At 52.5% G+C, this 24805-nt stretch overlaps 1 protein-coding gene across 2 annotated transcripts in view; it reads right to left on the bottom strand.

Moving 5' to 3' along the window:
• PLXNA1 (plexin A1) overlaps positions 1-24805 on the bottom strand; it is a 161873-nt gene that overhangs the window by 31224 nt on the left and 105844 nt on the right. The window contains exons 11-21 of one of the 2 annotated variants that reach the window (XM_062585859.1): positions 13561-13657; positions 13073-13263; positions 8216-8367; positions 7700-7820; positions 7174-7310; positions 6381-6548; positions 5366-5459; positions 4570-4809; positions 4225-4368; positions 2994-3228; positions 1037-1179 (exon numbers count right to left, since the gene is read on the bottom strand). In XM_062585859.1, coding sequence (XP_062441843.1) covers positions 1037-1179; positions 2994-3228; positions 4225-4368; positions 4570-4809; positions 5366-5459; positions 6381-6548; positions 7174-7310; positions 7700-7820; positions 8216-8367; positions 13073-13263; positions 13561-13657 — 1722 coding nt within the window. Of the gene's footprint in view, positions 1-1036; positions 1180-2993; positions 3229-4224; positions 4369-4569; positions 4810-5365; positions 5460-6380; positions 6549-7173; positions 7311-7699; positions 7821-8215; positions 8368-13072; positions 13264-13560; positions 13658-24805 lie in introns of those variants that run through there. The other variant, XM_062585860.1, reaches the window with a different exon arrangement.

The following is a 24805-nucleotide window of genomic DNA, read 5'->3' on the forward strand; positions in this document are numbered from 1 at the left end:
ACAAACTGGATTTGCACAGCCCCAGGAAAAGGTATCGCTGGGTGTCACGGTGCTTTGAGACTGAAAAGCAATGCCCTGCTCAGGGTGGTAGCGAAGGGCCAGTGCTCTCGGCAAGGGAAGGGGATGGCACACATTGACCTAGGAAACCAAAAGCTACAGCCACACAGAGACAGGAAGGGTAGGACAGAGTCAGAGAGGCCGGGGCTCTCCTCTCACCACCCAGGCAGACACACCTTTGACCAGCACCTGGGGAAAGCCCCCAGAGAAATGTCCTTCCAGAAGGACCTCACCACCACAAAGCAAGCCAGGACGGAAGTCCAGCACTCCCAGCAACGCAGACCGGAGAGGCCAGGTGGGCTCCACCAGCACCTCCACCTGCACAAGACAATTTCGGCTGTATATTCCCAGTACTGCAGCCTCTAGGTTCCCTCAACGTCTGCTGCAAGGCAACAGCCTACCAGAAGGCCTTGCAAGCACAGACAGCCCAGGAATTGCCTTTCTTTGTTATTTTTACCCAACATCCCCAAAACACTCCACCTCTGTTCCCTGCTATTTGCCCTCTCCAGTGCCTCAGGGTGGGCTCACTCCCTGTATCTAGAAGAGCTCAGATATGGGAACAGGATATTTCTGCCTGCCATTGCCAGTCTGTGTTCCTCCTGGCAAACTCTTGTGGGCATACTTCCTCCTGTATCACCCTCAGGTGCTGCAGTACTCAGCACTGACAAGGGGCTTTCATGACCGAGGGAGACAGGGTCCATGAAGCTCAGATCCTTCCTAGCAGCTCAAGAGAGGGAGGTGGCACTTCTGAGCACATGGGATAGGGAAGCTCCAAATTCCCACAGTGTTGAAGGTTGCTGTGTGGACCAATTCACATGAAGGACATCCTTCTCCCTTGCTCAAAGGAGAGAGCAACCTGCCATGGAGGGAGACGAGCAGCACCACTCCACATAACCTCTCCTTTCCAGGGCAGGCATCCCAGAGTCACATCCCCAACATGAAATATGACAGAGAGAGAGACAGACACACGTTACCACACCTCCATCTCCTTCAGCACAGGGTGGTCTTCTATTCCCGGAAAGAGAACCCGCATGGCATAGGTGCGATAATCCAGGAAGGGGATACCAGCCCCATCCAGGTCGTTGGTCAGTTCGTTAATGTCAGTCTGCAGTTCAGCAAAGGCTAGCAGGGAAAAAGAAGAATTAAGTAACAGGGCTTTAAGTCCCAGCCACGCTTGACCTTTGCTTTCAGCTCCTCCATGCCCAGCACTACCACCCAGCCTCTGCTGCTCTCCGTGGCACCTGAGATAGATGACCCTCAAGGCAATTTCCTGGTGTGAATCAGCTTCACACCCCCCCCTCCTCTCCCCCAGCCAGGCTAGTATCACTGTCCCTATTTTACAGATGGAGAAACTGAGCAGCAGAGAGGGGAGATCAGGTGGTAAATCAGGTGGCAGAACTGAGAACAGCACCACCAAGTCCTGCTGCCAGGTCCCAAGGACTTGAATACCCCTCTCTCAGGATCCCAAAGGTCCTGTGGGCAGCTGGGACTGGCAAGGCTTGAGCACAGCCATAGCTTCTAGAGAAAGCATTAGCTTAAACCACAGGAATGTTCTCATTTCATTTTGACCTAAATAATACTAGAGAGTAGCTCTGAACACACCCAGCGCAGCATCTCCTGATCAGAGCAGAGACATTTGCGGCTCCCAGGAGAAAGGAATGGGGGGAAGGTCCTGAACCTTTAATTGCACCTACAGGGAAAACCTGATGGGATAGAAGTCCTAGAGATGCACCAGGGAAAGGGGTGGGGAGAGAAAACCCTCAGAAAAATCAAATTAACAGCACTTTAAAGGGAGCTGAAAGCAAGGCAGAGGACTGCAGGCTCGTCAGCCTGATGAGAAAAAACAAACCGTCAGCTTGAAAGGCGTGCTATCTTATCTGTAACTAGTGGGACTAGAAAAGAGAAAAGGCAGGGAAGAGATTGTTCCTTTTAATTAAAAGCAGATCCTTTTATCTGTCAGCTGTGGAAGATGAGACACCATCCCCTCCACGAGCTCCCTCCCCTCGCCCTGTCACTATTGCCATCCACATGCATATTGGGGATAGGGATTTGGTAAAGCAAAGAGGTTTTATTTCTTTCTCTTTATTATTATCTTGCTTTAGATGCCTGTTCCTTGCACAGCCTCTGGGCTGGTTGTGGTTGGCAGGGTCAGGGCCTCAGGAGCCAGCTCCAGGGGATAACGGACAACTAGTTTTATCAGCAGGATCGTACAAGGAATTCTGTCCAATTTCACAGCATCGGTCTGTCATATAATGAGAGACCAACTGCCTGCTTGTACACAGCCCTCTCTACCCTCCTTCTTTCCTTTTCTCACATTTGGAGAAATGAAGGAGAATTCCTTAACTGGAAAATCCTCAAATCCCACCCAAAATGAATTAGCTTCCTCTGATAACACAGCTTGGGCCGCTCCTGTTCCCTCTCTGAATAGCAGCAGGAAAAAGGGGGAGAGCACACAAAGGCTCAGGGTGGTACAAGAGATTCCAAGATCTGCACATTAGTGGATTGGTTAAAGTGTGAGGAAAGAAACCCTGAAATCAAGAAGGCCCTGCCCTACACAACTTGAAGCGCACAGCTTAGGGAGGGACTGAGCAGGAGGAGGGTGGAGATGGGAAACAGGAAACTGCTAATCGAAGTGGATAAGGGACAACTGCATGCAATGCAGGACCTGCGTGACATGCACACTGGCCCATTCCTCCTGTGACAGCCCATTCCTTAGCACCAAGACAGGGGGGATGCCCCTATAGGCATGGGGTGTGGAGGTGAGGAGGGGAGAGTTGAACAGGGGAGCCCTCAAAGTCACACATGGCATCTCACGGGACATGGGTGCCCATGGCCTCCCTAGCTGCCCTCCAAAGCCGATACAAGGCCCTCAACTCCAGGGCCGAGGGCCAGCTGACCTCAGTGTACCACCAGTGGAGGGGCCAAAGCTCACCCACCTTCTTTGCACTCCAAGGCCACCCGGGACTCAAGGTTGTCCATCTGCAGCTGGAGGCGCTTCAGGGTACGGTCGGCATCCCGGGACTTGCGTTTGTAGGCAATGAGGACTACGATGATGATGAGGAGGAGCAGACCGCCGCCACTACCGATCCCAATGATGGCGGGCAGTGTCAGCAAGCTGTCTGAGTAGATCTGCAATGTCCCTGGGGAGAACTCGAATCCTCCAGCCTTAATCTGAGCCATGCAGAAGAAAAAGGGTCTCGTCTCAGTGCCCAGGCAGGGGGCACGTGTCTTGCTGACAAAACACAGGGCACGGGGCAGCTCTCTCACATACGCTGGGAATCAGGGGAGGTTTTCAAGCCCAGGGGAGGGACGGGAAAAATGCAGGATGTCCCCTAGAGCCTCACTGAGCTGCAGCAGAGCCCAGAGAAATATCACAGTCCACCTGATATGACCCAGCAAGGTGACAGCGGGCCTGTGAGGGGAGATGGCAGCAAGTGCGGGGGCAAACGCCAGAAGCTGCCACACCGGGAGCTTGTCCGGAGCAGCACGGCACATTTTAATGGGTTGCAGAACACAGGCTGCTGCGCCGCTGAGGCATGCACCGAGCAGGCAGAGCTTGATGTCTCATTCAAACAACATTACAATAACAGATGGGATGTAAAGCGAGTTCCCTGACGGATGGGGAGCCTGGGGGGACTGTTCCAGGTCCCTTTCAACTGCATGAAGCCGGGCAGACCTGGAGTGCTAGTACTGCTGTGATACAACCTGATAAACAAAGAGTCTTACTTACAGCACAAGCCGGGACTGGGGGGAAGGGGAGGGAAACCCCAGATGCCTTGGCACCAGCTCTGTCTTGGCACCCAGCAGGGAAGGGAGGTTTCTGGCAGGGACAACCAGGGCCACCCAGGGCATAGTAATGCCAGACTGAGCATGCCAGGGAGGGGAGGAAGTATTCGGTCCTACCAAACACGTAATTAGGCAGAGAGATGCCTAGGGAGTAAGAAGAGCTCCTAAGGACTGCTCCTATGTAGGCACAGACTAACAAGTCCTGATTTGAGAAAGCCCAGTGGCACTGGGAGCCTCAGATGAGGGATGCAGCAGCGCCCGTATAAAGACAGGGCACCCAGCTGCTATGCTTTACTGAAGGGACAGTCCCATCTTCCATGAGAAACCTTGCATTTCCATCTCCCAGCCCTCAACACCAGAGAGCTGACCCATTAGCATTACCGTGACTTTGTGCTGGCCTGTGAGGTTGGGCGACTCGCAGAGCAGCTGGGTCTCAGAGACTGTCAGGGTGCATGGAGTGTCCCCAATCAGCACGGTGTAGTTCAAGCGGGAATTACCAGCAGCCGGTGGGAGCAGGTTCCTGCCCTTTGAGGGAACAGGGAACGAGTCTGTTGGTTCTCATACAACAGGGAATGTTTGAAATACTATTCATGGACCAAATTCATGCTCTCACAGTGCATGACAAAAAGTCCTCTCCATTGAGGGACATGTTCCCACCCCTCTGCTCCTGGGCACACGGCACACGCTGCCAAGGAGGGCTGGGGCTGAGAGTTCAGGGTTCCTTACCTTGAGAATGAGAGGAGAGCTAGGTTTCAGCTCCAGCATCCCCGTGGGGCTGAGTGGCTCGAAGACAGGATCTGGGTAGTAGACAAAGTTGGTGGTGTTGACAATCAGCAGGGCCTGGACGTTATCCATGACAAAGCCAATCTCATCTGGGCGGTCGCCAACCTCCGGAGGGCTCCGTACAGGGTTATCGATGGAGGGCGCGTAGCACACCATGGTGGTGTCATTGTAGACGGTGCAGTTCTGCAGGAGGCACAGAGGGAGATCAGACCTGGCTCCTAGCAGCTAAGATCAGCATCTAACCTCACAAGGATCTCCTGCAAGCAGCAGCTGTGCTCAGTCTCTGGACACTGGACTTAAGACTCTGGTTCACCTTTCCCATGCCCTGTTATATCAGCAGGTGCCACATTCTATTCTAGAAGTAGCTGCATTCCAGGGGCAAGGAGAGACTCTTGTTTGCAATGGAAGCATGAGGGGATGGTAGGTGAAAGGTTGCTACAGATTGGATCTTTCTGTCACAGTCCTGCAGAGATCCCACAAACCTCTACAAAGTTGTCATCATTTTCCCATACTTGGATCTCAAGCACCTCTCATGGCAGCACAAGGGCTGAGGCTCTGCAGTGGGACACTGCCTGGGTATCTCTCTTCTAGTGGCAGTCCCTGGACACAATCTCATCAGGACATCACGCCTGATGGGGTACAGGATGCGTTTCACACATTGTGTTGCAGATAGATAGGATCCCTCCTCCTCATGCTCTGACCCAAGTTCTCAGTCCCATCCTCAGCCAGCATCACTTACATTTTCCCTTTCAGAGCTGCAGTACTTGGCCCGGATCTTGGGCTCTTTGATGGTGGCCAGGTTGGTGCCAGTCACAGTCAGCAGTGTCCCACCACTAGAGGCACAGAGATGACAGGTTAGGAGAAGTAGCTGTGGCACTGGGTGCCCAGCTCTGAGATGGGAGCACAAGTCATCGCCACCCAAACTGTGATCTGCTCCAGCCTGTGTGCACCTTACTGCCCCCAGGACCTGTTTATTCCACTCAGACATCACCACAGCTGGTAGGATCTGGCATTTGCTAACACTGAATCATCTCAGCTAACCTGGGGGCCAGCTAGAGATAAAAACCCTACCTAATAACACAAACATCCCACTCTGTCTGCCTGGCCTGTGCACCGTGCAGTTGGTGTCTGAAAGCAACTCTCAAGTCTTTCAACTAAAGGAACAGAAGAGTCTGCGATGGGAGAGCGTCGTTAGGGGCAGGTCCTCTCTACTCTCCCCACCATGTTGGGAGTGGACAACAGGGCAGGCTGGTCCCTGCAGGATTTTCTCCACCCCTCAGCATTAAAAAGCCCACAGTCCCGGAGAGCTTAGCCATGCTCCTGGGGAGCTCGCTCCTCATCAACACCCTGGGGAAGGTTTCCCTTGGCACTAGTGCTTAATGGATTCCTTTGCCTCTTCTCCAGCCAATTCAAACCTTTTAGAAAAATATGTAAACATTTTAAAAATCCCCCAATGGGAAATATTTTAATTTTATTCACCGCCGCCAAATGTCAAGCTCAAATTAAGCAGCTCCAAAGCACTCTCTGCTCTTGCCCCCTGCCAGGTTGAGCACTGCAGGCCAGGAGTTAGGAGGGACGTGGTGCCAAGTCATTCCTTACAATCCTCTCATGATGTCCCCAGAGCATGGCCCAGCTCCTATTGCAGGAGTGTTGAAGAGTACAGAACAGAACAGCCCTGGAGAGCCATGCAGAGAAGAGTGCTCCTTGCATCCCTCCACTCCCCCGCAAGCTAGCTGTGATTCCCCTTGATTCACCTGTTGATGCTCCACTCAGGATCGATCTTCTGGATGGTGGGGTCCTCCGTGTAGTTGTACTTCACCTCTGGATTGCTCAGCTCTGCCCGATTGATGTTGATGAGGATGGGGGACCCACCAGGGCTCTGGCCAGGTGGTGTCCTGCAGCGGATCTCACGGGCGCTCCTCCTGGGGGCAGAAATGCAAAAACCATCAAACACTTGGGGAGACGATCGGCATCCCTGGCTACGCAGCAGGGCACAAGTCAGCCTGTCAGTGCAGCCCTGGGCTGCCAAGGTTGCAAGTACATCCATCAAGGGGCTGGGCTGGGCTCTCTGCCTCATCCTGATTCCCTCTCCCCTTGTGAGGCTGCTGGGGGGAAAGAGAGAGGAAAAAAATAAATAAAGAAACGAAACAAAAGGCAGCCAGAAAAGGCTGAGCAGCTCCTGAGCGTTCCCATTGCGCGGCTGCTGCAAACAGCAGCGATTAGGGCTGATAACCAGTAATTACCGCAGGAAAATATTTAAAGAGCCGCTCCATTATCATCCCTAATCTAAAAATTATCCACTTCATGCCTCAGGGCTTTGTGCTTTTAGAGAAAAATCCACGTTCTTCGGGCTCTTCCAGGAGCCTCTGACACAAAGAGGTTTTGGAGGGAGAAATTCCTCCAGCCGCCAATGGGGGATAGCTTTCTCATTTGGTGCCTGGCTCCCCAGCACAGGCTCCCTGCCACCAGTGTATCTGGGGGTCCCACCATCTCTGGAGCTGCCTGTCTCTCAGCTTCCTCTGCTCTCCATGCCCCAGCGTCCCTTACCACGAAAAGGCACAGGGCCGTCCCCCAATAGTCACAGTGACGTTGCTGCCAGCGTTGAGGTGGCTTCCTTCGATGGCGATCCATGTGCCACCAGAAAGAGGGCCTCGGGCTGGGATCACTCGGGAGAAAGTGGGCGTCTGTCAAAGGAAAACAATAATCCCGGGGTTTGAAAGGCTGAGGACCGAAACCCCAGTCTCAGAGCACCTGCGCAGGTGACAGGGACACCAGGAAGCTGCTCACTGCAAAGCAGAGGGTGCTGTTTGACAACAGTAGGGCATGAGGCTAAGGGCTGACAGTGCCAAGAGGGCTGCAAGGAGGCAGAGCAGGGAATGCCTCTGAGAAATTCAACTAGAATGACCCAGTTCCTGCCCAAAGCATCTGCAGCTTTGCCCAGGGATAATGATGAAGTGGCCTGTTTTCCATCTCATCTGGAAAACAACACAACTAGCAGCAGCTCAGAGAGATACTGGCCCCGAAAAGCCCAGCATCACCTCCCCCTCTGCCTGGAGATCCTGCGTAGCCTTACCACGAAGGTGAAGCTCTTGGGTGATATGGCCCTGTAGCTGGGGGAGCAGTCCCGGATGCACACTTCCACACGGGCATCATGCACCTTGCTTGGGCTGGCATCTCCAATTTCACACACAATCCTAAAGGATGCAGGAAAGGAGCCCTCAGTGCCCCTGCACCAAGACCGTCCCTGGACCAAGGTAGGGATGGACCACCTTTAATAAAGGACAGATCTGACACCAAGCTAATGTCCCAGCAGCCAACAGGGTAAGTTAGAAACCAAGGAGGTGGCTGCTGGTTATTGTCAGCCCTGGGGAGATCTTCCCCAAAACCCCCCTGGGCTCCTCACCACCACCCAGAGCCAGTAGAGTTGCCTGGTGCTCCTCTCCCAGTCCAGCCTGGTCAGTTCCATGTTTTCTGTGGCCAGGACAATGGCCAAGCGCAAACGCACCTGTCCCCTAGATACAGAGGTAGCTTGGAGCACAGTACCAAGCTCCCAGGCGCAGCGTGTGCCCACCCCTCACAGGGTACTTACTGCTCAGCACTGATGTATTCGCTCTCAATGGGGATGCACATCACTTTGCCAACACGAACGCCCCAGCGAACATCTTCAAACTTCAAGCCCAGGTTCTCTCCGGTGATGGTCAAACGCGTCCCTCCTTGCCTAGGGCCTGTTTCAGGCGACAGCTAGGAGACAGCAGAGCACATCACCAACAGGACCAAAGTGATTTGGTCTGCTGGCTGCAGTACTGAGGACCACTGCACTGGGTGAATCAGTTCCCTGCCAAGTGGCAAAGAGCAGACATTCACATTGTTGCCTACACTGTGAACCAGACCAGACTCCAGCCACCTCTCCCATAAGACCCCAAAGTGCAAGGATGGGGGAAAAGGCTGTCGTGTGAGGAAAGAACAGCTCTTTACCCAGCCTTCAATTATAATAAATGCCAAGGTGTCAGGTGCTCCAGTGTCTGGATCTGTCCCTTCTGACAAGTCCCAAGTACCTGGGGATGAGGTCTCCAGCTCCAAGATGTCCCTGAAGGAAAAATCACCTCCACTGCAAAACCAGTAGTGATTCTGCAGAGAGCCCTTCCCTCCTACCCACTGTGAGGGAGGCAGAGGGAAGAAGGGGGCAAACAAGTCTTGCTAACCCCAACCAGCTCCCAGCAAAACCAGTGCCAAAGCCAGCCAGGGAGGGAGGGAAACCTCTGCCCCGGCAACACGCCTCATTTAGCAGGATGATTCCCGATAAAGTGGACAGGTGTGGCCTGACAAAAGGCAGCAGGATGACAGATGAACAGAGAGGCACAAGCCCACCACTGCCTCTAACAAGGTAATTACAGGCAATTTTTACACCAGATCTCACTGGCCCCGGGGTCCAGCACACACCTGCAGCTCTAACCAGAATTAATGGCAGAGCTGCGTGCACCTAGGCTGGTGACAGGAGATGGAGGTCGGGTCACTGGCAACACGAAGGCAGAGAGGAGGGTAAGGGAAAAGGCAGTTGCCAGACGCAGATTAGGAAGAGAGCAACCAAGGCTGGATTAGCCCAGCCAGATGGGAGGGAAGTGCATCCTCACACAAGAGAAAGGACCACTCTGATGTAGGCAAAACCTTCTTCTTCTCTTGCTAGGTCCTCTAATGCTGGGAGGTATATCCTAACCCTCAACAGGCCCCAACAGGAGGCTCTTCAGTAAATGCACACTCTCCACTAGAAACCACCCCTTTCTACCTCCAAACACCCAGCACGGGCAGACTCACCCTACAACAAAGCAAGCACAATTCCGTGGCCATCTGGGCTGCTGCAGCCCTGGGGCCTGAGCCTGCTGGGTACCTCCCTCTTGCTCAGGAGGAGCTCCTAGATGTCCTCCTTTGCTCCTAGATGTCACCCCCAGACACAAGGAAAGACAGAGGAGCAGAAAGAGAGGGAGACATGCAGCAATGGGTGTTGTCCCCCCATCCACAGTCCCAAAGGACTGCATGGAGACAGGAGCAAATCTCTGCAAGCAAGGCCAGGCTACAGAGAGCACCATTCTGGGGTTAATCATCATTCCTCAGATTTGCACCTGGCTTACCCCCTTCAGCACGCTTGCCCAACACCTTTCTATACAACTCCAGCACTGGGCAGTGCTGGAGCAACTAACCAGCTGCTGCAGACAGAGGGAGAGTTTGGGACGTGCCCAAGGTCAGCAGCAAAGCTGGTAACAGCACCCCAGGTCAGGCTCCCATTCGCAGACCACAGGGCCCACTAACTCTCAGCAGGCCCAAGGCAATCATAGTACCTGAGTCACAGTTTACAAGGCGACAAAACCATTCAGGGCTTCAGGGCGTTGCTGTTTGTCTAAACCCAGAGCAGCTGAAGTCCAGTATCAGGGCTCATTAAGGCAGCTGCAGCAAGAGAGCGGGTTTATTCTTCCCCTTCAATTGAGCTCCGCTGGGGCAGCTGGCAAGAAGCAGCTGTTTGTTTGGTATTTTTAAGTAAGTGTTAAAAGCTGTTCCAGTATGTTAGATTCTTCCCCCTCCATGGCAAACCTGACAAGGGCCACGTGTTCAGGGAGAAACGAGCCCAGGAAAGAAATGACACCGTTCGCCACACAGCGCAGGAAGGTCACTGCTAAACAAGCCATGCAAGAGGAGGGAGCTGGGGAGGAACTCAAGAGTCCACCTCGAATCTCCCCTTTCCTCCCTCTACCTTCAAACCCCCCAGCTCCAGCTCTGACACACATTGCTTTTCTTCTAATTGGTTTCACAGGGTCCTTTCAAATCGACAGGCAAACAGCTTCTGCACAAGCGGTGTGCTCGCTCCCGGTTCAAGCGACTGGCACTGGGCTGGAGGTGTGGAGAGCAGAGGGTAGGAGAGCCCAGCCTGGCCAGGAAGGAGGGACATCACTCTGCAGATCACAGCCCAGCACCATGACCATGACTTGGCAGAGGTTGGGGTCTGCTTTTCACCACTACCAAGCAATGAGCAAGGGTATGACTGAGACAAGGGGAGGGGAGAGAACCGTGGTAATCCCCAGCCAGTGTAACCACCTTCCCATTCGTGAAGATGTCTGCACCCCAGCTTGCTAGGCCAGTAAAGGGGCTCCAAGCTTTTCTGAAATCACTGTAAGGCAGTGTCCAACAGGGTTCCTCCAACACATTGCTGCCCTGTCTGAGCCAGGCTCCTCTCTTGACTGTTTCCAAGTCTGTCTGTAACCCTGCTTTGCATTCCTGGGTGCAGGACAGGGATTGTGGAAAACAGCAGCAACACTCCTGCCTGCAGGCTGATGGAGGACCTTTAGACCAACAGCAAATCACATCCAAACAAGCTGTCCAGGTGACATTTGCCCCCAGGACTAAGCAGAGAGGAACAGAGGTGAAGCCTACCTGCTACCAGATCCATTTATGCCACATCTCCAATTACTGAAACAATTTCCAAATCATTTGGGGCTGGAGAGCCTGCTATCAAGGCCAGACACCACTAGCTAATTGGAAATGGCTTGTGGGCAGCAGGTGTAGTATCTGATGCCTGCAGCTCACAGCCCCAGCTCCCTTCCAGGACACCCAGGTAAGTCTCAGGGTTGGAGCCATCACAAGCAGCCCCAGTGTCCCCCCTCATCATCCCCAGTATGTCAGCAGCACCAAGGAGGCCCCAAAATTATTTTTAAGTGCTCTTGTTGTCCCAGCCAGGACCAGCACCAGCACTTGTGCAAGTTGAGCTCAGTGCCAGTGGTGGCTCAACCTCCTCCAGGTTCCCCACTGAAACCGTTAACAGCCTTTTCCTGTAGAGCATCTCAATGAACAGCCATTCTTGAGACCAGGCTGTTCCAGGAGGCATAGTCCTCACTGACAGACTGGGCTCCTAACTCTGGCAAGACCCCACGATGCTCAGGAAACCTCTGATCCCACAGATCAGAGGAGAAGGGTAAACAAACACATAAATCCTCTTCCCTTCCCTGTTAGGTGGGAGAGCACCTTCTGCAAATGCCAGGTCCTAAGGGTTCATGCACACCCTCCTCAGTCAGGCTGCCCCCATACAGGGTGAATGGCTCCTACAGCACTGACTGCTCTTGGATGTGTTTACCTCACTGCTGCCTTCACTTCAGCTGCCTGGGAGGGTCAACTCCTCAGCTCTCCAAATTCAAAATGACCACCCAACTTGTCATTTTGGAAAAGCAAGGCCTGAAAACAAGAGCCTGTGAGTGCAACGGTGCTGCCTACAGTGAGACAAGCACCAGCAAACCTCTGCCATGCTCCCCTGAGGTCCCTCTTCTGCTCCACCATGGCCCCATAGCAGGGCTGGGCCATCCCAGGCATGACGCAGCCCCCACAACACCCACTATCACTATCGCGAAGGGCTGGCCTACGGGAATTCAACCCAACCATTGAGGCAAACCATCTGGGATGAGGGTGTCCTGCAGCAGCTCCATACACACAGTAGCAGTCATGAGGTCGCCCTCACTTCCACATACTCTGCTTCCATTTTTCTGTCTGTAAAGACTGCTTCCCTCACACACATAGCAAGGGGAAAACTAAACCAGCCACTGAACTCACTGTTCACAGGATGTAAGACCTGTGATATGCAAGCCCTAGGGCTCAAACCTGCTCTCCTAGGGAACAGAGTCCATCGTGCCACCAGTACTAAAATCGCCCCAGCACACTACAGGAAGAAAACTCTTTGTAGGCAATGCATCGTGCAGGCAGGACTCTTGGCAGGCATAGGTGTGCCAATGGGGGCATTCCTCTTCTCCAAACGGCTTTCATCCAACTCACTGCAGTGCTTGTAACCTGCAAGAGGCAGGCGGCTTGGGGGAAAGGCACGACTCTCATTTCCAGCTTTCATCAGATAAGACACTGAAACCCAAATAGATTAGATACTGTGCTAAGACTCTGGTAATTAACACCGCCAAGGCCTGCCTGGCCTGGAAGCCGTGGGTAAATAGAACATATCGAATAGAATTACCTACCAATCCTTCCTAATGCACTTGGAGCCAGGCCCAACAGACATGTTAACATTAATATACACAATCTTATTAAATGAAGGTCATAAAAGCTGTCAGAGACACACAGAGGATAAACTACCAACCCCAGCAAGCACAGCAAAAAGAGGAGGAGCAACCTGGATCCATGGCTTTCCTGGGATCCTCCATCCTTGTGTATGAGGAATGGTGGAAACTCCAGAAACAAGTCAGAAAGTCAATGCAAGCCGTGGACACAGAGAGTGGATTTAGCCCTAGAAACTAAAGAGCTGACAAGGAACAGACAGGGCCTGAGAGCCAAAATGCTCAGACAGAAACACTGACAGGATTCAACCGTTTCGAGGTGCCAGCCCAGAGCCCCACTGACAATCCCAGCCCGGTCCCCTTGTGCGGCCACCACTGTGCAGGGCCTGTCCTCCCCTGTCCCCACGTACCTTGGTGATCTTGGGGTCTGTGCAGCGGCTGTTGCCGTTACTGGCGTGCATCCAGCTGCTCTCATAGGCCAGGCAGTGTTGCCGCAGCGAGCAGCGCTTCTCCAACACGCACCAGCCGCACTCAAAGCGCGGATCAGCCTTGAGGCAGAGGCCACAGCTCTCCCGCAAAGCCGAGCACTTGTACAGGTGAGCTGCAAGGGCAGGCAGAGCATGGCAGGTCAGCGCGGCCCCCAGGTCCCACGGCTTCAGCACCGGCTCTCACAGCCACCAGCCAAAAGCCACCAGCCCACAGAGGGGAAACCCCCAAATGGCCAGGAGACACCAACACCCTGAATCCAATATGGCTGCAGAGCAGATTGCCTTTGGGCTTCTTGTAGAAAAAAGGCTCTTATTTAGAAAATAGGCTGAAAATCTGCACTGACACAACCTGAGACTGGGGTGGGGGGCACGGGGCTGCCTTCCGACGCATCGTCGCATCCTGCACTTACCTTGGATGTTCTGGGGGTTGTCGATGACAAAATTCCCATTCCAGACCACGGACAAGTTGACCGGCAGGTCGCTGATGTCGTTGCCTTCATAGAAATACTGCAGAATGAGACAGAAGGAAGCAGAGCCCGTTAAACGGCAAAGCAATACACCCTAACAAGGGGCACAGAGAGGCGTATGAGACCATAACAAGGATGTCTCCTCTGTTAGCCAAGACAGACGCTTGGTTCAGACTTGCCTGACCAGGGACAGACAGGCCTAACACAGCAACTGGCCAAAGCACTGGACACAGCACACGCAAACCAGTAGGCTGGACTGACAAAGAAATAAAACAGAAAAGAACCCAATGGGATTCCAAATAGACCAAAAATCCACTAACCCGAAGGTCTGAAAGTGCTGCCACTTGCAGTGGGGAAAACAGATAACTCCTCTGAAGCACGCATCTACCTCCTTGCAACCAGAAACTGGAGCTCCATGAAGGGACTAAATCCTTTGCCACATCCACTGTGACTGTGCAAAGGAAGTCTCCAGCTTCAAGAGCAGCCCCAAATTACATGAATTGCATCAAGTCACAGCCGTGTAACCAGGGGTGGGCTAGAGCCAGGCTGGAGCAAGCGTGGCACAACAGCCCCTGAGGTGGTCTCGGAAGATCCCTGCAATGTGCTGTCTCCTTGGGGCCCCCTCAGCCCTCATGTTCCCCAACATCGGTGTGCACTCCCTCAAGGGCCTTTGGCTGCACCTGCTCCCTCCTCATTCCTACCACCAACACCACCGTCCCTGTTCCCATTGCTCTTAGGCTGCTGATGAGCAGAGATATGACAGAGACGAATCCAGGTCTCCCGGATTCAGAGAATCTGGTACATTCTCAAACCCCACAATGAGCTCCTCTCCCGGACTCCAATATCTACCGCTACGCTGATGGACCCACCTCCAGCAGGCCCTTTGCTCCTTCCTCTCTTGAGCTCTGGTAAGCATAGCTTCCCCAGCAGCAACTCCAGACTGCCCCAGTGATGGGCAGCTCCCCTTCTAGGCTCAGATCAAGCCCAGGTAGCCCCAGCAGTGCCAGGGCATCCCTCTCCCAGCTTGCACAGCCTCCACACATCTCCCCGCTCAACGAATATGCAGCCAGCAAAGGCTTGCAGCCCAGCTCTCTGCAGCCGTGAGGCAGCGGCATATGAGGGTGACCTGGGGGAAAAGCACCAAGATAAATTACCCTTCAGCTGCACAAAACAGCAGAGGCCCAGCCAAGGGCCAGGGGAAGACCCAGTTTCATCCACTTGCCCATTTAAAAGCATCAGTGACCTAACCCACCTTGTGCCAGTCCTCGGCGGGTGCCAGGTCCAACAGCCACAGTGGCAAGCTCCAGCAAACAGCTGCTCCTGTTCCAGCACCTCCTCCCCACCCAAATCCTCTCTCCCTCACTTGAAACCTGAGCCAAAGTCCTGGCAGCCCCATCAATATTCCCCGCACAGCCTCCGCATGCAGGCGGAGAGGTTTAATCGATACGGAGACAGGAAGGCAGTCGGAACCGTCCCTGACAGCTAATGACCTCCTTCGGCAAGAGATTCTCCGCTCCTCTCCGGAGAAAATGACAGGCGTGTCAGGAGAGATTAAATGAATGATTCATGGGTTGCTGGAGTTTGTTAGGGAGCCGCAGACACTCGGGCAGCGGCTGGCCCAGGCTGAGACCCTGCCTCTCCACTCTCCCAGCTCCAGAGGCAACGAGGCATTCGGCAAACTCACAGCCATGCCTGGACCTCGCCTCCTCCCCTCACCCATCCCTTGCCCCGGCTGTCCAGGCCTCACCTTCGTTTCTCAACGGCCTCGTTTGCCTCCGCAGTGAGGCTGACCCTGGACCAGCAGCAATCAAAGCAAAATCACTTACTCTAATGCCAATGAACAGTTCCCAGCACCCCAAGAGCAGAAGTGGCTTCCCCAAGCTTCCAGTTATGAAGGAGCTCAGTGCTGTCAAGAAATGGGGAAACTGAGGCAGAGCGCTCAAGGATGTGGGTGGTGAGCCACCCCAGATCAGACAAGCCTGGTTCAGGAGCACTCGGCAACAGGCAAAGGGATTAAGACACACAGAACCTGCCAAAAGAAAGATGGCAATGGATATTCTTCTTCCCTCACTTACCAGTCAGGGCAGCAGGGGCCAAGAGCCTGGGAGCACTGCCAGGGAGAACAGCAGGTTTGGGGCTAACCAAAGGGCAGCAGGTGCTGGGTGATCTAGCAGAGGAAGAGGAGGATGGAGGTAGTTGGCTCCTGGCCACTGCTGGGGCAGGCAAGAGGAGGACTGGTCTATGGCAGTGGCCTTTCAATCCCACTCAACATAAGGCCAAAGGCATTTGGGGTCCATGCCCCGCCTAAGCAAAAGCCCTACCACTGTCCCTCACTACCAAAAGAAGAGGATTTTCCCTGCCTCGCTCCGACATGAGTCCCACTGCCTACAGAAATAACTCACCTCAAAAACCACTCAGTAGGCTATGAAACTCGCAACACTGGTGACCCACCCAGAAGAGGTGGCCTCAGCACCTCCTCAGGAACAGCCCCCAATTGCTGCCCCATAAAGTAAATTCGTCCCCTGCTTCAGCCTCTGCTAGCACCAGAGAAAACATCAGTGAGTCTGGTCTGCTCCACCAGCTCCAGAGGTGGCAGAGGTACAGCCCACAGGAGAAGCCAGCGTGCCCATGCAGCTGTGGAAAGCGAGACACACTTATGTCCTCATCTCATCATACACTAGTCCCTCCAGCGCTGAATCTCTCCCACCTGGGCAGCATCACAAGCTGCAATCCAGCATCAGGCAGCGCACAAAAATTGTGCACGTATCTGAGACGAGACATGGCTACACCAACGCACTCACATCTCAATCCCTCTGACCCCACAAGGTGCAAACAACCACATCTCATCCTGAGTTACACCTCTACAGCTGTTGGCTGATGGTCCTATGCCCAGGAGCCACTCCACAAAAATGCAGCGAGGAAGACCCCAAAACACAGTCCTCACTAGGGAGGAAGGCTGCTCCTGCTAAAGGCATGAAACATCCAGTGCAAACCCATCCTTTTCTCAAGAACCCAAAAGCTTTGCCAAGAGCTCACTTCTCTATGAACAGCTCAGCTACACAGACGGACGCAGGCTCCCAGCATTCTCCAGGCACAGCACTACGCAGTGTGGCTCAGAGGACTTTCAGCCACCTCTCCATAGCACATTGTCTTCTCAGCAAACAGCCCCATCACTGGTTCTGTGAAGACTCAATCAGAACCGGGCTGTTCACTTCCTTCTATCCTACATCCACCTTTTCAATCAGCCAGAGGCTAAAGACATTCCCAACAGGACCACAATTAGGGGCTAGCCAGACTCGCAGTAGCAAGTGGAGACCCTTGGCAGCACAAGGGAGCATGTGCTGGGGAGGATGCATCGGCACCAGAGCAGAATTTAGCTGTGACGAGCCACGTGGCAGCGTAAGTGAAATTGGCATTTTCAATTTGTACTCTGACATGTCTCATTTGGGGCCCTGGCATCTTGGGAAGGCATCCAGCCTGCAGCTGTCCAAAACACTTATTTGCATCTCTCTGCCCCGGCTGCTTTTGGAAATTAGTTCTTCTGGGAGGTGGGTTGGAGGGTGGGGAAAGAAGAACAGGATGAGAGGCAGAGAGTCTATTAACTCTTCATGTGCCAGTCCTGAGGTAGCAACAAGTTTTTAAAGGAGGGAACAGGCACAAGAGACTGCTTCTGGCTCACAGGACAGGTCTCCCCCTCCAGGCCCCCGTGCTAAGCACACTGAATTTGCAGCAACCTGAGCAGATGGAGGGTCACTGCTTAAGCAGCCTGAAGCACAAGACTGTGTGGAGGTAAACGGCAAGCAGGACTATATGCTGTTCTCCTGGCAGGCATTCACATTGTGGGATCACGCAGGAACATGGACAGCAATGCAAACTGTGTCCTCAGCACGTGCATGTCCACCAGTTGCGTTTTACCTGGCCTATAGAGATGGGGAGCAGGCCCACAGCTTGGAGGCCATCACAAGTTCCTGCAGGATGCTAGGAGCTGAAGTTACTGCTCTGCCTGGGCAGAGCTGTGGCCATAGGGGCTCAGGTTTCCACCATCTTGGAAGCTGGCATCCACTGGATCAGTCTCTAATTCTCAAAGTAACTCTCAATATGTAGAGCCACAAAGCTCCCTGACACTGGGCTAGTGGGAGAGCGCACAGTCCAGTTGAGATGCAGCATCACATCTCACCACTTACAGGCGCACGGGGACCACAGCCTACTCCTGGGCCGCACGGCCCCAGGGTTATCCCAGCAATCTGGGATGAACCCCCCAAGTTGTTTGCTTCCCCAGTCCCTTTGGCTGCCAAGCCCAGCAGCTCTTGCTGCAGAAGGGGGCCTCTGCCAGGCTGCGATCGATTAAAGCCTGATGTCCAGAGATATTCAAGCACAGGCTCTTCTCTCCTTTGGCCACCTCAAGGAGCTCCCCCTCCAACAAAAGCGGGTTTCTCAGCTTTCACCCAGCCAGCTTGATGCTGGCCCCATTCCTCCGTGACTCAGCCCCATGAAGCCAAGCCAGGTTTTTCTGCCTCTCCAGACCGGCCCCAGCTCCTCTGGGAAGGTCACATACAGAAAAGCAGAGGTACAACCCGCCTCCCAAAGCCTGGGGACAGGGTGGGGAGCAAGGGATGGCAGTCACACAGGAGCCACAGCGAGGAAGACAGCCAGCACCACGGCCACATGCTAGTGTTATACAGGCACAGACAAAACCTCCCCCCTGCTCTCACTCCCCTGAGCCTCTTCATACCCTCAAATATTTTAACCCTCTTACACACTGGAAAATCCCCCTACTTGCTCCTTCTTGGGCTTGTCCTCTTTGGGGCTGGCCTAAGTTTCAGGTTTAATTAGTGCAGCAGGCCAGTCAGGAGTGACAAGACCATTTGGTGACTGCTTTAGCAGTAGGAACTCATGCCACAGCACCAAGGGACAAGCCATAAACAAGAGGGACAGGCTGGACATTAGGGAGGATGGAGGCTGATACCCCGGCTTCGTACCTGTCATTTACCTCTGCACAAAGTAGCTGCTTAAGAGACATGGTTACAACTAGATGTGGCTTTGCGTGGTGTAACTTGCCACGCCAGGAAAAGCAGTGGAGAACCGGGTCACCACCTGATGAGACAGCAGATCTCCAAGTGGTTTCCAGTTTCAAAATCAGGGCAAGCTGAAAGAGGAATCATGCTGCTGGCCAACCTCGAGCCACGGATCAGGCACCCTCGCCACCATCTAACGATAGCTGCTGCTGCTGCAACTCAGCATTGAGCGTGGGAGAGACGATGCTCCTCTCCGCCCACAGGACTGCAGGTCACCGGTGCTGTGGCGGGGCTGGCACAGATGGTTTCTGGGGAGGTTTGGAAATCCAAAATAACATTTGCATTTAAATGTAATAACCAGTTACCTGACAGGTCTAGTACTTGCACATCTACCCAGGAAACCTTTGCATTTTAAGAAACTCAGCCTTAAGCTTTCACTTCCCCTTTCTGCACCCTGATTAACAGGTAAGTGCCTTTTACTGACCTTTTCCAGATGAGGGAAGCAAGGGGCAGCTATCCACTTAGTCAGTGCCCTCATTAGGGTTTAGTTCCTGTCTCCTGGCCCCCAGCCCAGACTGCTAAACCCTTCTGCCACCAGACCCCCACAGCCTGCCCCACCTGGCCTGACAGATACAGATCACTCAGGGGTTATTTACAGGTCTCTGCAGCCCATGAGATCCAAAGAAGAGCCCCGGGGCAGCTAGTAGGTCTCATCACACTGGCTCCTCCCTGTTCCTTGCTAACATATTGCTCAACATCCATTAAACACTTAACTTATTAACATCCTGATTAATCAATCACTGTGGCTGCCAGCAATCTGTAACAAGCTGTGGGATGAGAGGCCAGGGCTGGTGCGAAACACAGCAGCAGCCTCGCTGCAACACCATGCTGTGCTCTGCAAACGGACCTGGGAACCCTCAGTTGTACCGAAGCAGGAGGTACCATAGCAGCTGTCTCGAGGATGTGGTATGGGAACAAGAAGCTTGCTTTGGGAGCAAACAGTCACAGGCACAGCCTACACAGCAAATGAATGGCTGCTGCAATGGAAAAACATGCTCTTTGCCCACCATGGCACTGCCAGCAGAAGGGAATGTGAGAATACATGTCATCAAGTGAGGTGGCAGCAGCAGAGGCATGAGCTCCTTGGCTCCTTATCTAACCAGGAGCAGCCTTTTTGTACCTCTCTGGAAAAACCTACCCACATGGCCGAGTATGGATGTGTCAGCCCCACCAACCTGGACATGGCTATTCCCAGCAAGGCTCCGTTCTCCAGCGAAATGACTCAGGCAAGAGGCCTCCTTGCCAAGCCTTTCTCAAGATTCTTCGCTCAAAAGTTATATCCAAGATTTTCCTAAGTAACAGTTGACAACCCCATGTGCTTCTCCCAGCTCTGCTTCTCATGTCTACTCATCCTTGTGGAGCATCCCACACTGGAGATACCCACCAGCCCAGCACCGGGAGAGCATGCACTCAAAATCTGGGGGCAGATCTTGCCAAGATGTACTTCAGGGTGCTCCAGCAGGCACCACTGGCTGCATGCTGACTAGACAAAGATGCCAGCCCTACCTAGCCCAGCTGCAAGGCACTGTCTGCCAGAGGACACCAAATCCCTTGCCATGGGGCAGCTGTCGTGCTGGAGATATAACCTGTGTGAAGCAGACTTGAAGGAACAGAGGGATGCAGCACCAGGAGAAAGGCAACAGAGGGGTTGTTCCCATGCCCACTGTGAGCTGTGTGAACAAACCCATACATCCAAATTTTCCTTTCAAACACTACCTCAAGATCCTCCCCTCCCTCTCACATGCACCATCCCCCTGGACTGTATTTCTGGAGGAACGGTTTGGCTGCAGCTGTGTCCTATTTTTCTGTAGTTGATGACCTCAACTCCTTCCTCGCACTACGGGGACGGCAGTAATGTACATCGCGTCTCGCCAGGGCTCAACTGCAATTCATCATTATTTTATCTGCTGGAATTTAATTGGATCCTATCAAACTCTCCTGATACTCCCTTTTCACTTTAAACACTGCTGCAGGAAAGATAAATGTAGGCACTGCTAGGACAGAGAGCACAGCTTTGTTGGTGAGCGGTTCTGGGGTTGTAGACTCCAATCTTGTTTCCCTCTCCATAGCTGGTTAATTAGAGATACATATACTGGAGGTGTGCGGCACTCAGAACAGAGCATGTGTGTATGATTTATGTTCCTCTATAAATATACACTAGACCTAGTAAAATCCTGTCATATACACAACAGCACAACTTGACAGCAATGCCTGGACTGCTTCTGTATCTCCTTTTGCTCTTTTTATGTAGGTCTTCTCCTTTCCTCCACCATCATATTCAATTTCTTCACCTGGATTCATCCTACCAAAAAATTCAGCAGGGTGTAAAAAAAAAACCCAAGATCCTAGGACTGGGTCACTAACACCCAGGCTCCAATCTGATATATATATACATATATATATATTATATATGCCAGGATTTGCCTCCCTTCCTAAAATCTAGTACCCTGTCTGGAACCGGGCATTCCAATCTCCACCACACCTGGGTATCGTGAGGGTCTTCTGTAAGAGAAGAAAGTGCCCCTAGGACTCCTGGCGGCTGCCTACTGCTCTTGCCACTCTTGGGCAGCTCATTCATCCTCTCCACACCCAGCTCCACTGTCACCTCCAGGACCAGCATTCCCCATCTGGCATGAGCAACACTTGAACAAGTTCCCTGAGGACCTGTGATGATAGGTTTGATAGATGAGCACAGGAACAACATAACCCTATCAACTCACTCACTCACACACCTCTGTCTTCCTAAACACTTGCAGAAATGCCAACCACACCAGCCCCACACAAATTAGATGTTCTGCAGTCAGTTATGCATTCTTCATTGGATGACCAGGGAATAGGGAGGAAAGCATCCCAGCCCCATGTCAGTTCTTCATGGGGGCAAAGACAGGGGACGGAGATGACGACATCTGGCAGGACAGGCAAGCCTCAGGTGGTGCCTGCCAGGGATCTGACGAGAAAATACCTGTGAGGGAGACACAGCATTGACACAGCTGCTCACCACCACATGTGGCTTTTTTTTTTAAAAAAAGAAAGGGAAATAACTGAGGCATGAGGCTTGAAGTGTTGAGAGAACAAACTCAAATACTCATGGAAAGGAGATCAGGATTCTTCTTATTTTTATATTTAAAGGGAAAGAACAGTTCTTAGGCTATTATAGCCTTAAGAGGAACATCCTCAAGAGAAAAAGTAAAGTCCTTGACAGTGAGATCACTTGTAGCCATTTTGCCAGTACTAGGATTTAACTTGATCAAGTCAATTGTTTGAATACCTGTTTTCCTGTTACAAGCGGTGCTGCAGATTCCAAATTATGGTACTTTCCACAAGGGAAAGTGATCACTTTTTGCAGCAGGTGGAAGGACAAGTTCCTTATAGGGATGGCAGATGGAAAGAGTGGGCAAAGTTATGGGTTGCTTGGGAAGTGAAATTCAATGGTGTTACTGCATAGCTTTACTGATATGTAATCATTTATCTCCATTGCAAGGAAGGAAACCTGAAGATGTCTGCTTCCAAAAGATTTAAAGTAATTAGCAAAAATTAAAATTTACTGGAAAACAATCTTTTGATTTGATTTGATTTGCTTCTTTGTAACATACAGAGAAAGTCTTTAAGGTTTTGTTTGCTTTACTCTCGAGGAGGAGAAAGAGATTTAAGTGGAGATATAGAAAAGGTTTTTTTTTGCTTGCTTTTTGACCTGGGATGTATGGGGAACACCAAGCCTGGTCTCCCTTGAGTTTACTGAAGGTCTGTTGGGCGTCTCATATAATGTTTATAGTCAACATTCAAACCTTAATGAACAGACTGCTGAATATTTAACAAAGACATCCCTGCTTCAGAGTGCTAAAACGTCATCAGACATTTTACTAAAACTAAAGACAGTTTTAAGTGGACTTGACTTATTATTCCTTCCGTTCACCCTTAATTCAGGGAAGCATCCCTAATTTGGCAGGGTAATTAACCTCTTGTTTAGATCCCATTGAACTCATGGAAACAAAACACTTAAATGCCTTCCTGAATCAAGGACATCAATTTCTCACTTCCACACTCCAAGGATATCATCATTTCACTACTTCTTCACTCACCAGAGTGTCTTCCACACCAGCCAAGACCTGAATTCCTAACATGAAAAACGGATCAAAACTGAAGACATCAGTAGAGCTTTCCAGTCTAATCCACCCATCGCAAGGAAGCAGCCAGGGCCACCAGCTCAGTGTCTGCACCCTGACACCCCACTCCCTGCGGGTCATTCCAGGATGACGGCACACAAAGCATGAAGTGCTATCAACAAGCCAGATGGACTGCAAAAAAGACAGGGAGGAGACAAGTTTCACAGAAGGGTGAATTTGAATCACTCATACTATAAAGCAGCCTGGCTAAATGCCCTCAAACATTAAAGCAGACAAGCAGACCCTGAAAGTAAAGACAGTTTCTTTCAAGCCAAAACTTTTTTCTTCCTTCTGTGAAGCTACCCTGTGCCTGAAAACAAAGAATTCTGGCTGAAACCTCAGCACCACAGAGTTGCTGCCTCCCATTCCCATATCCACATAACCTGCAGCGTCACTGATTTTTCCAGCCATCCTGCTTTGCTTTCAGGATGCATCTGGCAACTTTCAGGTCAAACAGACAGTGCTGAAGGCACCTTTCACCTGAATCCTGCACGGAGAGCATCTCCATACAGTCGGAAACAACAGTGCCCAGCGACTCACAAGCCAACCAGTCCTTCTGGGCAAGAGCTAGAGAGGCTGTGCAGCTCATGACACCAGTGCTGGAAGCTACAGCACTGATGTGGAAAACACAAAAGCTTTTTGCTACTGCATCTCCTTCTGGCTTGCAAATTGAAACTTACTGGGGAAAAATGAGCCCCAAAAATTATCCAGGATCCCCAACGCAACTGTCCACCCCTCCCCTCAGTTACTTAAAGCCTCTGATCCTTTCCCAGCTACATGCCTAGCTGACTGCATCTCCAAGGGGAAGAGGCAGACACAGGGAGACAGAGCTGCCTGCTCGACTCAGGATCGCAGGGCAGAGGGGAAACCTAGCAGGAGGGGTGGTCTGAGCCGGCCAAGGGGCAAGGACATGAAGTGGCCCCACAGCTCTGCAAAAGCAAAGGCAGAAGTTCACAAGACATCTCCCTAAAGTGGAAGGGCCAGGGACCAGTAAATCACTGCAAGGGATGAAATGTTGTCACTCAGCAGCAGCCTGCTTCTCCCTTCAAGGTTTGTATTAGGAGGAAAACCACAGCTGGCTTCCTCCTGCCCCAGTGACACCCCCAGCACCAGCTCAAAATGGCCTCCTGGGGATACTGGGGCACCATAAATGTCCCCGTGAGGATACAGTCCAGTTCTGCTCCTCAGTTCACCCAAAACACCCACCAGGACCCTTCCCCATGGGTAATGGTCAGGGCAGAAAAGGCATCACTGCTTCGCGTGAGCTGGGAGGCCTCATCTCCCGGCACCCTGCCGTGCTGAGCTGGGCTCGGCTGACTAATCCCATTGACCTTAACAGAGCGACTCATAGGATGCAAGTCTGGCCTGCAAATTGGCAAGCACAGGAAAACGACGCTTTTTCCTATGGGGTGCCAGAACCTACATCCGCTCTCCTCCCAGACTTACCACAGCTCCTGCCCAGGGCAGACATGGTTTTGGCTTGCAGGCTATTAAAGCACCTCTGCCCCTGGCTGAGCCTGGACAGGCTCACGGGGACAAAGAGGCCCCATTTCTTAAACCCTCTGCAACAGGAAAATGCTTCCTCCAAAGCCTCCGTGCTGCCAGGCGGCACAATCCCCTGGCCTCCTCCCCGAGCCGACGGGGCTGCGAGGAGGCCGTGCGCAGGCATGAGTGCATTGCAGTAACAGCCTGCAGATGGCTAAGCAGGTATTTGGCATTACTGCCCTCCTGCTGGGAAAGCGGCCGCTCGGCTGACCTCCAAAATACTTCCCGCATGGCTGCAATACAGACAGAGGAGCTGAGCTCGGCTACTGGTAGCAGCGAGACCGCAGTGACGGGACCCCCATCCTGGAGATGTCTATGGTGATGAGACGGACGATTCATCTCTCGCAAACACAAGCAGAAATCCATCACGTCCCTCTTGAATCACGAGCTTGCACTGTGCGAACT

The sequence above is a fragment of the Rhea pennata genome, chromosome 12, assembly GCF_028389875.1.
Source record: "Rhea pennata isolate bPtePen1 chromosome 12, bPtePen1.pri, whole genome shotgun sequence".
Lineage (NCBI taxonomy): Eukaryota > Metazoa > Chordata > Aves > Rheiformes > Rheidae > Rhea > Rhea pennata.